A 13,230-nucleotide genomic window follows, 5' to 3' on the forward strand; every position below is an offset into this window, starting at 1 on the left:
CGTTCATTCTCTAAATGTTTTATCCACTTTCTTCTGTTGGTAAGCGCCCCGGGTGCTTAGATCCTGGGCTTCTAGTGTCTTTTTATTGGCAGATGAATGCAACTTAAGACACGAGAGCTGAGGGAGGAAAGGTCTGGCATTCCCCACCCAAGGTTAAATCTTGCCCGAGCCTTGGCAGCTCCGCCAGTCTCTCGTGAGTAGTCTGAATAAACTCCGGAGGGATGGTGACTAAGAGCGGGAGAGAGTGAGTATGTGGAACAGCGCATTCCTTTCGGCGGGGACTAGGCCCTCGGGGAGGAACACCGGGCCGACCCGAGCGTGCGCGCAAGGCGCTCCGCCTGACTGGCGCGCACCGCCGCAACAAACGCGGCTCCGCAACCGGAGTCCTCCATGTCTTCAGCCCAAGCCCTGCAGGTCGGCGGACGTCAGCGGCCTCGCGCTCAGCCCGCGCCCATTCGCATCCTCTGAGTCAGCGACCAATGGGAGAGAAGCCAAATTCTAGGCGTCCGCTGCGATTGGCTGCGCGCGCGGGGGCGGTGGCGGGGGGGCGGTCCTGGGGGGGGTCTCGCATTCGGGCGGTAACACGCGAGGCGTCCGCAGCCGGGAAAACTGGAGGGCTGCGCGCGGAGGCGGCAGGTAGCCCTGCGCGACCTGGCTCCGCTGAGAGGGCGCCGCTCGCGATTCCACGTTTCCGCGCCGCGGCAGCGCTAGAGCCTCACTGAGGCGGGCGGAGGAGGAGAGGGAGAGGAGGGGGGCCGGGCCGGGTCCCCGCCCTCCGCACCCCGAATGGATGTGCCCGGCCCGGGGTCCCGGCGGGCGGCGGCGGCGGCTGCCACCGTGCTCCGGCGCACGGCCCGCGTGCCCCGCGAATGCTGGTTCTTACCCACTGCGCTGCTGTGCGCCTACGGCTTCTTCGCCAGCCTCAGGCCGTCCGAGCCCTTCCTGACCCCCTACTTGCTGGGGCCCGACAAGAACCTGACGGAGAGGGAGGTAGGCGCGGAGGCGGCCCGGCGGCTGGCCCGGCGGAGAGCGGGCGCTGGGGAGGCGGTTCAGGAGAGGAGCGAGTGAAAAGGGCGCTCGAGCCTCCGGACGCTTTCTGGGCAGGGAGCTCTGCCTTTTCGCAGTCGGAAGGCGGCTCGGTGCTGGCGCTGCACTAGTCTGTGCAGGTTTTCGGGCGTCTGTTGGCTGTATGGGGCAAGTCTTCTGTGAAGGGCTCGGAACACGCGGCAGGAGCCCCGGCACGCGTGCGCTTCAGGCGGAGTGCCGGTGCTGCTGCTCTGCTCTGTGCTCGGATTGGCCCAGCAGTTCCGGCTGGGCGGCGGGAGGGGGCGCAGCGGGGTATTTGGAGAAAAAAGTGAAAACGGCAAGTTGTACTTTGGGCGTGGGAAAGGGTTAGTAAATGTTTGTTGACTGAAAGTAGGGGACCAGGTGCTAAGTAACCCCTGCTTTTTTTTTTTTTTTAATTTTTTTATTCTTATGTTAATTCCCTTACATTACAACATTAGTTTTAGATGAAGTGTTCCATGATTCATTGTTTGTGCACAACACCCAGTGCTCCATGCAGAATGTGCCCTCCTCAATACCCACCACCAGGCTAACCCAGCCTCCCACCCCCCTCCCCTCTAGAACCCTGTTTGTTTTTCAGAGTCCATCGTCTCTCATGGTTCGTCTACCCCTCCGATTTCCACCGCTTCATTCTTCCCCTCCCACTACCTTCTTCTTCTTCTTCTTCTTTTTTTTTTTTTTCTTAACATATATTGCATTATTTGTTTCAGAGGTACAGATCTGAGATTCAACAGTCTTGCACAATTCACAGCGCTTACCAGAGCACATACCCTCCCCAGTGTCTATCACCCAGTCCCCCCATCCCTCCCACCCCACCCCCCACTCCAACAACACTCAGTTTCCTGCGATTAAGAATTCCTCATATCAGTGAGATCATATGATACATGTCTTTCTCTGTTTGACTTATTTCACTCAACATAATACCCTCCACTTCCATCCACGTCGTTGCAAATTAACCCCTGCTTTTTGAAAGAATCTTCCCTCTCCCCGCTGCTCCCTCTTTCTTCCCATACCTTACTTTGTTTACCTTCGACAGGTTGGATGTACTCAAATAAGGACAGAACAGAACAACAAACAAAAATCCATCATCTTAATTTGTTTTGATTATTAATTCGGTGAGGCTTTGTTCAAGGACTTGCTGTACCCCCTCATGCCCTACCTCCTGGGATAAAAGCAGATACTGAGATGGTATCACATAATTGGCACTTAATTATAGTTTTTCTTGCATGGTGAATTGTTGGTTCACAGATGTTAGTTTTGCTTCTCAGCTACAGGCGTGAAACCGGAGGTCTGGTATTCCTTTCTAGAACACTACAAAGGGTGAAAGCTGAGTGGGCGCTGAATAGGTGTTTTTTCATATGCCTACCTTTCCTCCCTTCCCTTCCCTCCCATTTAAACTTTACTCTTCTTCCTGTGGTTAGTAATCACCTCTTTGAGTAGCAACTCACTATCCCTGCGTAACAGGTCAGAGCAGGATATAATTACTCACAGTCCAGTTTGTTGGTGCTTTGCTGCTCCGTTTTCAAGGACACAGCAGGGAATTGAAAGTCAGTGTTGAATCCTAAATGGAGGGCTTCATTTGAATTTCTCATATTGTCTTACTCCAGCAAATATCATTGGCTTTTACCCAACTTTAGATCTTCTATTTCTCGGTCTTAAGGACCACCCCGCAAAGCACAGTCACCGTTACTCGTTACCTATTTGAATTTTAACACTGGTTACATTTTTTAACATTGTGAACAGAATGATTTTGCAAGAAGAAAATTATTGCAGTAAATATGAGAGAGTGATTCTGGAGACAGCCACTGACTCTGAAGTGCAGTCACTGAAGCAGAAATGATACTTCCTGAGCTGCTTACAATGAAAGTTTCATGTGAACTGCCATGTGATCTGCACAGTGTGTGCACCTTGCTTGAGAGAGGGGCACACGGGGGGAAACATGCTCCCAACATTGGTATTTGAAAGTTGATCTGTTTTGTCATATGCCCTGGGCAGAGGAGTTGTTATGTCATGTGTCATCATGTGCCCTGTCTAATCAGAGAGCTTTCTAGGGTGAGTGCAATACGTTCAGTGGCACTGGAGTAGAACAAGGGTGCTAGACCTGGTAAATATAAATATTTGCTGATTATGTAACAAACACATAGCACAATTTCTGTTATTGCAAATTGGAGGCAGGTGAGGGCAGAGTTTGAAAAGAAATCTGGTGGTCTAGAAAGGAGGTCATTTGTCTATGAGGACCTTAGACCTTGGCTGATACTGGTGGTTCGTGCACAGTATGGCTCTGTTCACCCTCTCCGGAACCATGGGTTTTTAAAATATCTAATAACTGAAATAAATAGAACAACTTGTTCTCCTTTCTGACCTAATGCTTGCTTTCACCAGTGGACAGTTAATAAAAAATATTAACATGATTTTTAGGCAAAGTGAATGTCAGGTCATGGTCAGTGATGTTTGTGTTGAGATTTGTATTTACTTATAAAACTTTAGAAGGACCAACTTAGATCGTCTTAAATGGAGCTATTGTTAACCAAGTCCAAAGGCAGAAGAAGGAAAAGAAGGACAGAATTTCCTCTATCTTTGCGTGCTCAAAGGATTTTGAGATTTCAGGAAAAATGTTTACCTGTTTCAGGTACCAGTTTCTAAGGTTTTGTTTTGTTTTGTTTAAGATTTTATTTACTTATTTGAGAGAGGGAGAGCACAAGCGGGTGGGGGGGTGGGAAGGGGCAGAGGTAGAGGGAGAAGCAGACTTCCCGCTGAGCAGCGAGCCCAATGTGGGGCTCGGTCCCAGGACCCTATCATGACCTGAGCCAAAGGCAGACGCTTAGCCAACTGAGCCACCTAGGCGTCCCCGGCACACACACTTTCTAAGTTTTAAAGAAGTTAAAAATGGGCTGTGTTCTAATAGATGAAGCCAAACTTTTAATAAAAGAGAGCTCTGTGTCTCCAGCAGTTTTTTATTCATCTTTTTTAGCATGTGATTTGACAGACATTCACTACCTTTCTTTGATGATAAAAAAAAAAAAAACTTTCTACCTATTCTGTCTGATATTCAGAGTCCTACAGAATTTGGTTCTTACCTTCCTTAACAGGCTTATCTCCTGCTACATCTTTCCTCTCCTTGCATCTTCCACATGCCCACATGCCATCCACATCAATCTTCTAGTCATAAATCCAGCATATCCGGTCTCTCCTCTACCAGTCTGTACTCAAAGTGTGGTCTCTGCTTGGAATAAGCTTCCTGTACCCATCTGTGCATATGTTTGTTAGCCTCTAACTTTCTTCTCCTTCAAGGTCCACCTCAAAGAAGTAACCCCATATTTCCTGTCTCTCTTATCAATAACGTACGAATATATATTGCTCATTAGGTTCAGAACTCCTGAAGAACTGAGGATTTGTTTTATTTTATTTTATTTTTTGTAATCCACACAGCTTAAAATATTGTGCAAATAAGAGTTTATTAACTAGTTGTTTAATTGAAACTGGATTCTAAAATAAAGTCTAAATCCGAATTAGAGCTTAAAATGAACATGTTTTCTCCTGACTTTCTGTATCTCAGAAAAAAGCACAAACAAGTTCTGATCCAAAGAATGGTGAAAGGCACCTTACGATAAAATCAATTCCCTTTGCTCACATGGCAGATTTTACCTCAGATAAGCAGGTATTGTCCAGGGTATGGACAATAAGAGTCTGTAATTTGTACATTTTTGCATGTGGGAAGTTTCCCTTCAGGATTAAAAGTATCTATTGAAGAAACATTTTTTTGGTGTAACAGTTTGTCCGTGGTAGCATTGAAAAAGAAAGGATCTTTTGGAGACCCAGTGGCTGAGCTCTGGAGAATGTGTGGTCTTAATCTTCGTGAATGCCCTATAAAAGCACCTTAATATAGGTTGAAAAAGCTGCTGCCGGCATTAGAAGTAGCCCCGGAACATAGTAGATGATCAGCAACAGTTTTCTGATTGAAGAAATGAGGCATTTTAGTGTGGTGGATTCAGAATATCAAGGTTCTGATCCTCCCTCTGCCAATGCTGGCTGTGATAACTTGGGGTAGCTTACTTAACCTTTCTGTAAGGTCAAGTTTCCTCAGTTTGTAAAACAGCGGTAATAAAAGCATCTACCTCTTAGGGTTATTGTTTGGATTAAATTAAGTAAGATAGGTGAGGCAATTAGCATAGTGTGTGGTGCTTCAGTAGACCTTTGCTATTATAATGCTGATAACACTGTGAGGGGGACATTCATCTTGGGCTGATCTCTCTCATAGGAGAAAAGTCAGGTTTCTCATGTAGAATGAGTTAAAGAGAACCCATCTCTTGCCCCTCAACCCGCCTTTAATTTTATTCCTACTTGGCATTGCAGGTTTGCCCAGGTTCCTTTTCCTCATCTTTGTTACCTTAATTGTGCTTTTGTGTTAGGAGTAGAATAAGACTCATAAGCACGTTAAGTTGATAATTAAAAGGAAGAGATTTCCATAACGAAAACCTAGCAGTTAATCATTTTGGGACAGCCGTTATTGAAGGGTATGGAACATGCGTAGGTACAGACAATATTGCTGGAGTGAAGAAGTCGAAGTCCTGAAGGGTGTGGTGGGAACAGGAGAACGTGGGGTGTGGAAGGAAGTGATGGAGAGTGTTTGTAAAGCAAAGGCATGGCAGCTAATGGTTTGTGTTGTTGTGTTGGGAAGACGTGAAGGTGAATAAACGTGTGGAGTTAGAGGAGGCAGTTTCACACTTAATTAGAGGAGACTGTCTATAAAACCAGAGGCAAAAAAAGAGTGGGGTGTCGTGAATGGAACACCACTGTGAAAAGTCACAGCTTTTATCTCAAAGTTAATCTGTCCCCTTTGGTTTTCTGCTGAGGTGTCGTAGGCTGTGGTGGTGCCAGCCAAGTGCACTTTGTTCCTCAGTCGCTAAAATTTACACACTTTTGAAATAACAGTCATTTCTACAGGTCACGATTATTCTTTTCATACCCATATTCAGGTGCAAGAAATTTCCTGATCGAGTGGAGATTGCTAAATGATTTATGCGAATACAAATTAGGCTAAAATTATGAAGGTGAGACTGTTAGACCATTACTTTTGATATCTGGCCAATCAAAAAAGGAATCAAGTCTGGAATATATTTCAGATTATGTTTTGCTTTTGTAGTTGTGCTCTGCACTAGCAAAAGATTTTACAATAACTGTTTACTTTATTGTTCCTCTAAACCCTGAACACAGTTAGCCCATTTTACATTTGGGTGAACTGAAGCATACATGAGAGTAAAAAAGAAAGTTGCCCTTGGCCTTAGATTGTCAGAGTCTAGGATTAGACGCTCCGTGGCCAATTATTTAGCCTGGTACCAAGACTGCCTTTCAGAAAGCACTTAAAAATCAGGGCCACTGATTTAGACTTTGAAATGATCATTTAAAAAACCAACTTATATACATCCCCAGGACCTTGCCAGACATGGTAGGTATAAAAGAGGAGAGGGTCTCCTATTGTGATTGATACTGGAACAATGGAGATGGCAGGTCAGTTGAATTACTTCATTCATATTGTCCCAGAGGGTCTGTTTCAGCTTCAGTCCTCAAGTCTTGACCTCTAAATACATACAATGAGGGAGTGATTTGCCTGTATCCTCTCATTTAATCCTTGCAACAAGCAACCCTGTGGTGTAGGGTTTATGCTTCTTTTATTGGTAATGGAGACGAAACCTAAAAGGAACTTGTCGATAATCACACATCGAATGTTGGGGGTGAAATCCCTGTGGGGTCTGTATGGCGGAGAGCTTATTTCAGAGATTATTTCTACTTTCTTCCAATTTTAAAAATCCATTAAAAACAAAAACTTCTATCCTTTTCATATTATAGACAAGCAAAAAGAAGGACATCAAAGTTGCCTATAATCCTATCATCCACAGATAATTATTCTGTCAAGACTAGGACAGAACTATCCTCTTTATCTGTTCCCCGCAAGCAATAAAACTTAAAATCAGAGAAACCTAATCAGACGGTAGGATCAAGGCTCCCTATTCTGTGGCTAGAAGGGAGAATCGATGATGATTCCCAAACACTTAAACCTGTTTCCAAAACAGTTATTGAGCCAAGTACCCTGCACACAGCTTGCTGGTTGCTAGGCTGTGCAGGTCAGCGTTGGACGGTGAGTCAGCCCTCAGGAGTCTGCCCTCTGAGGCAGTGGTCCTCAGCTCTGGCTTGGACAAAAGTCTCCTGGGAGATTGTTGGCTAGGCATCCGCATTTTTTAAAGCTCCGTGGGAGATGTGCAACCTCGGTTAGGAAGCAGTGCTGCATGGGACCTGGGGGGACGGGCACACACAAAGGTCAGGGGAGCTCCGAGGGTTGCTCCACGAACACTGTCAGCTCAGCAAAGTCTGCCAGGACGAGGACGGCTTCCAGCTAGGCCTTAATGAAGGGGGAGGATTTTCAGAAAAAGATGATGGGGTGAAAATGGGAAAGTATATGCCAAACAATTATCAGAATTGTTGTTGAGATCTCTTTGGTTGATAAGGATGATTTATTAGAGGTATTGGTAGGTTGTTTTATAAGAATAAATTGTTATGAATATTCCAGGTCTGTTGATACCACTAATGGGTTTTAAATTTCTTTTTCTTTTAGGTCTTAAATGAAATTTATCCAGTATGGACTTACTCTTACCTGGTGCTGCTGTTCCCTGTGTTCCTTGCCACAGACTACCTCCGTTATAAGCCTGTCGTTCTGCTGCAGGGACTCAGCCTTATTGTTACATGGTTCATGCTGCTCTACGCCCAAGGACTGCTGGCCATTCAGTTCTTAGAATTCTTCTATGGCATTGCCACAGCCACTGAAATTGCCTATTACTCCTATATCTACAGCGTGGTAGACCTCAACATGTACCAGAAAGTCACAAGTTACTGTCGGAGTGCCACCTTGGTGGGCTTTACTGTGGGCTCTGTCCTGGGGCAAATCCTCGTCTCCGTGGCAGGCTGGTCCCTGTTCAGTCTGAATGTCATCTCTCTTACCTGTGTTTCTGTGGCTTTTGCTGTGGCCTGGTTTCTGCCTATGCCACAGAAGAGCCTTTTCTTTCACCATGTTCCTTCCACTTGCCAGAGAATGAATGGCATCAAGGCACAAAATGGCGGCATTGTAACCAACACCTCAGCTTCTAACCACCTTCCTGGGTGGGAGGACATTGAGTCAAAAATCCCTCTAAATAAGGAGGAGCTGGTAAGTTTAGCCTTAAATGTCTTATGGTTGCTAGAGCAGTGGTGACAAAACAGACAGAACACACCCCCTCTTTCTAGACCTTGTACTCATCTGTTCAGGTTTTTATCCGGAGTTGGTCCATTGGTTCATTCATTGATTAAAGGTAAGGCTGATTTATATAAGGGATGACAAATATATTTGGAGTGAATGATCTCCAGAGTCAGACTACACAACATTGTATTTCTTGTGACAGAGATGCCCAGTACTTGGTATATAAAGAAAGCACCCAGAAAATATTGCTAAATGAATAGATGAAATGATTCCAATAAATGATGAATATCTACTTCTAGTTTTCTGAATTGAAACCCGAAGTATTTAAGGTTAGAAACTTAACTTCCTCTTCTGTGCTGGAAGTGATATCTATATTTTCAATTGACACTTCCCCACAGTGGGATAGTAATGAATAATACAGAGGAAGATAATCACAAGAGGAAAATTTAAGATGATGATGGAATACATATTAAAAGTGTGACTATGAAATTGTCTCTTAGGTATGGCATTAGAATAATCCATCCAGGGCGCCTGGGTGGCTCAGTTGGTTGGGCGACTGCCTTCGGCTCAGGTCATGATCCTGGAGTCCCTGGATCGAGTCCCGCATCGGGCTCCCTGCTTGGCAGGGAGTCTGCTTCTCCCTCTCCCACTCCCCCTTTGTGTTCCCTCTCTCGCTGTGTCTTTCTCTGTCAAATAAATAAATAAAATCTTTAAAAAAAAAAAAAAGAATAATCCATCCATATGTTCTGGCTAGCCAGGAAGATTAATTGCTTCCCCCAATCATTCACCTTTCTCTATAAAAGCTTTTTATCTTTCCAACAGGTTATAAGCTGTGAGGGGCAAGGTTCATTCCAACCATACTGAATTAGTCTTCGCTTTCATGGGGCATGTTTGGAAATAACCTGTTAACATTCTCACTCTGCTGGTGGGCTCTGTCAGTCATAAAACTGAGCTCTATAAGCCTGGTAGTCTGAATGAGAGTAGAGGACCCACATGAGTGGTTTTCGGCTCCCCACCTGGAGTTAACTCAAATTGTTTCTATGTGGCATCTAATTACTCTCTGACGCCTACCCCCGCTCTTCACTTGTGGGTTACTAGTTGAAACTTAGATTATCATCCCAAAGAGCTTGAGCCTAGGTGACTCTGGTCATGAAACTCACTTTGATTACTAGGGCACCTGTAGCAGCATCAATCAAATTCCCAGGATTAAGTAGGAATGCAATGCTGATTCCTTCATAGTTTGTTAAGTGATGTTGGCAAGTCAACAAAGGGTTGATGGAGGAGGGAAAGAGTTATAATCATTTGATCTTATATAGTAGAGAAAAAGAATAAGGACCCTTTTAAAATTCTGTTTCAAATGTGTTAAAATGACTACTAAAATTAATATGTATATACATATGCATAATATCTATATATATATTTTAAATATTAACATTGGCCATACTTCTAAAGATTTGTATAGACCAGTAAATATTAAACCATTTTGAACATGAGTAAAAAACATGGTAAGAAACACATCTTACATAGGAACAAGTTCCACTTGTAGGTGTGTATATATTTTCTATATAACTGAAGCAGAGGTTTTACAGCACAATACTTTATCAATAGTTTGATGAATTCATTTGGTAAAAACTTTGCAGTTTTATTTTAGTTTTAATTTTTTAACTTAAATTTAACATATCGTATATTATTTGTTTTATTCATTTCATTTTTTACAATGCAGATCACTGCCCACTACATTAATTTTATTATCTGTTAATGAGTTGTAACTGACCATTTAAAAACTCTGTCTTAGACCAGCTTGACATTTGCTGTTTATACATATGCAAAATGTCAGTACTTGACATGCTGAAGAATTATGAAATTTTAGAGTTTGAAGTGATTCTAACCACAGGCTGTAGGACTGTCAAAATATCTTAAAGTTACAAGGGACTTCAGATGCCATCAACCTCATTTTAGAGAGAAGGATTGGGAACAGGGATTAGTGGCTTGTGCCGAATTGCGCTGATAGACTCTGTAACATCATTAAAGAGCATATATGAGGTCCACTTTGATCTGTACTTTGGCTGCATAAAGCCTTTCACTGGGGCGACAACATGGTCAGAACCATCATGTTGGCTACAGTGTGGTAAAAGTTAGAAGCAAGTCAGTTCCATCATATCCTTGGCAGCTGTATAGGGCTAAAATAGTGCTGTTTCTCTTGACAAGCTTGAAGGAAGTCACAATATGGATATTGGGGATCGCCATGCCATATTAAGTTGACAAAGTCCATAACCGAACTGTAAATCATAATTGTGGTAAATATAGTAAAGAGTAGGTAGGTGGGTGGGTAGTTTGATCTTGACTTTATGGAAAGGGAAAATGAAGTAGGAGTCAAAGTGACAGCCCCGTCCACAAGTTACCTTACAGTATTTGTGAGTTCTTTTCAGAATGAGCCTATTGCTGTGGGGCAGAGTATGTCGACATCCCAGCAAGGCCAGGTGTTCTCTTTCCTAAATAGGAAACGGGATTCCTTCTGTGCTTGGCCTATAATTGGACCTGGTTTATTTTCAATTGCTCATCCATTAGAAATGATAGAAATTAAGCCACTTCTTTAGCACAGGGCCTGACACACAATTAATACTTAATAAACAATAACTGTTAGCTATACTTTTATTTGTAGACTGATACCCTTTACGATGAGTAAGCATTCTTTGTGTATGTGTGTGTTTGAGTGTAGCAACATTAATGTTTCCACTTTGTACTTACTGTAATTTCTAGCAGCACACCATAGTGGATTTTGAAGATCAAACCAGCATTCTAGTACTTACCAACAGGGTGATCTTGGGCAAGTTACTTAATTCTTTGAGACTTTAGTTTCTTTCTCATTCTTCTGTCTACCTCACAGGGTTATTTCGAGTGTTAAATTTAGAGGCAATGTAAGGGTCTCAAGTGAGTATTTGTAGTAGGTAATCAATATATATTCATTTCTGTTATCATCTTTATCATTAGACATGAGTAATCAAGAACAGCTTTGTGCCTTCACTGCAGATAGTTATTGTGAGGCTGCAAATAATCTTTCACTTTGAATTGTTTCCCCTTGGTCTTCTGAACTTTATGAAAGGTGTCACTAGAATCCGGTACTAATTCTACCACTAATTCTTTAACTGAGGCTACTCTTAAACGTAGAATGTTAAACCAGATGATCACTAAACTTTCCTTAGCTCTAGAATACTGAGTTTTACAAGCTGATTGATCTGAAGGTACATTTTTCTTCAGATTGCCAGGCATGACACGAACACCTTGTCCTTTCCTGTCCAATCACCCGTATAGTTAGGAACACATAATATCATAGAAGTGGTTTAATTGCAGTCACCTGCCCTTGACTTAAATCTTCAGTTTAGGCATTAAACCCTACTTATCTTATCCCTCACCCCCACATAGTTTCCTATGGTATGTAGAAGAAAATCCAGAACTCGCATTGTGGCCTTGAGACCCCCTACAATCTGGCCTTATTTCGCGGCTCTGCTCCACATGGACCTGGCTGAAACACATCAAACTTATTCCCACTTCGGAACTTCAGCCCGAAGATTCTCAGTCAGGACTGCCCTTCATTTAGATTTTCATGGCTGGTTCCATATTTCACTCAGGTATCAACATGAGCTTTTCAGAAAGCCTTTCGACACTCTCATTGTCCTTCCTTTTCTCTACCACGGTCCCTTGCCAGCCCATTACCTGCTTTCTTTTCTTCATAGTATCATTCCTACTGTAAACTCTCTCATGTGTGTGTTTATCGTCTATCTCCCTTACCAAAATGTCAGTTTAATGAGGGCAGGGACTTTTCTGCTGTATTCCCAGAATCTATCGCCAACCACGCAGTATGGGCACTCGTAAATATTCGTTGATTGTATCAATGGGTCATGATAGAGTACAAAGGAAATCAGCATTTAGTGAGCACTTGCTACATACTGAGTAACACCCATTTAGTTCTTCCAAAAGCCTGTTGAAATAAACATTAATTTCCATTTTATAGTAAAAAGCCTAAGATTTAGAAATTTTTTCCATCTGCGTGTAGGCAGGTATACTCCTGCTGTTCTTTATCATCATTATCGCCTCAGCTCCCATTTATTTTGACCTGGGTACTTGGATACTGTGCTAAGAATCTTAGATTCATTAGCTCGTTTAATCCTTATAAAAACTCTGTGATGTAGGTATCACTGTCCCCCTCGTACAGTTGAGGGAATGGAAGCTTACATCAGATAACTCACCCAAAGGCACATAGAAAGTAGCATGGTCAAAATTCAAACCCAGATCCAGTTGACTTCAGAAACCACTGTATTAGAGACTCCTGTTCCTTGGTGAAGAGAAATAATTCTTCCAAGATTTTTTGTTGTTGTTTTTGTTGTTTTGTTTTGTTTATAGAGTCAGAACCCATTCTTAAAGTGAAATCTGAAGCTAGATGCCCATTGTGATAAATGAGTAGGAGTTGAGTTTAGGGATGGTGTGAGTAGGCATCTATGGAGCATTGCTTGGTTCTCATTCCACTGAGATTATCCTCGCATTTTAGGGAGAAAATGGCCTTTATTTACTTAATTTCAAGAGTCACTATAGATAAAATATATAGGTAATAAATATATCATCTTAATAGGAAAAAATCTGATTTTATAAAAAGATTTATACTTCATTTTTTAATTAAACAGTAAAAGAAAACTACATAAAAAGAAGTCAGAATCATCTGATCTGCTAGCACCACAATAGTAGATTGTATTAATAAACTATTAATAGTTTAGTGACCTTCCTAAACATCTCTTTTCATATATACATAAGTATGTATTCATAAGTATACATTTTATAGTACATGAAATTATAGTCTACATGGAGTTTCATAACTGCATGGGGTTTTTTGCTCCATGGTATGTGATACTTATCTTCCTATGTCTTTTCATGTTAAAATAGCT

General features: G+C 42.6%; 1 protein-coding gene across 3 annotated transcripts in view; it reads left to right on the plus strand.

The window, feature by feature from the left end:
* The first annotated feature begins 436 nt into the window (after positions 1-436).
* SLC19A2 (solute carrier family 19 member 2) overlaps positions 437-13,230 on the plus strand; it is a 37,810-nt gene continuing 25,016 nt past the window's right edge. For 2 of the 3 annotated variants that reach the window (XR_004680293.1, XM_035010870.1), the window contains exons 1-2: positions 437-990; positions 7,676-8,263. Coding sequence is in view for 2 of the 3 variants with exons in the window: in XM_035010870.1 (XP_034866761.1) it covers positions 787-990; positions 7,676-8,263 (792 nt within the window). In the remaining variant the exon portion in view is untranslated. Of the gene's footprint in view, positions 991-6,039; positions 6,117-7,675; positions 8,264-13,230 lie in introns of those variants that run through there. The other variant, XM_035010871.1, reaches the window with a different exon arrangement.

This window comes from Mirounga leonina, unplaced genomic scaffold, assembly GCF_011800145.1.
Source record: "Mirounga leonina isolate KUSES-001 unplaced genomic scaffold, KU_Mleo_1.0 Mir_154, whole genome shotgun sequence".
Lineage (NCBI taxonomy): Eukaryota > Metazoa > Chordata > Mammalia > Carnivora > Phocidae > Mirounga > Mirounga leonina.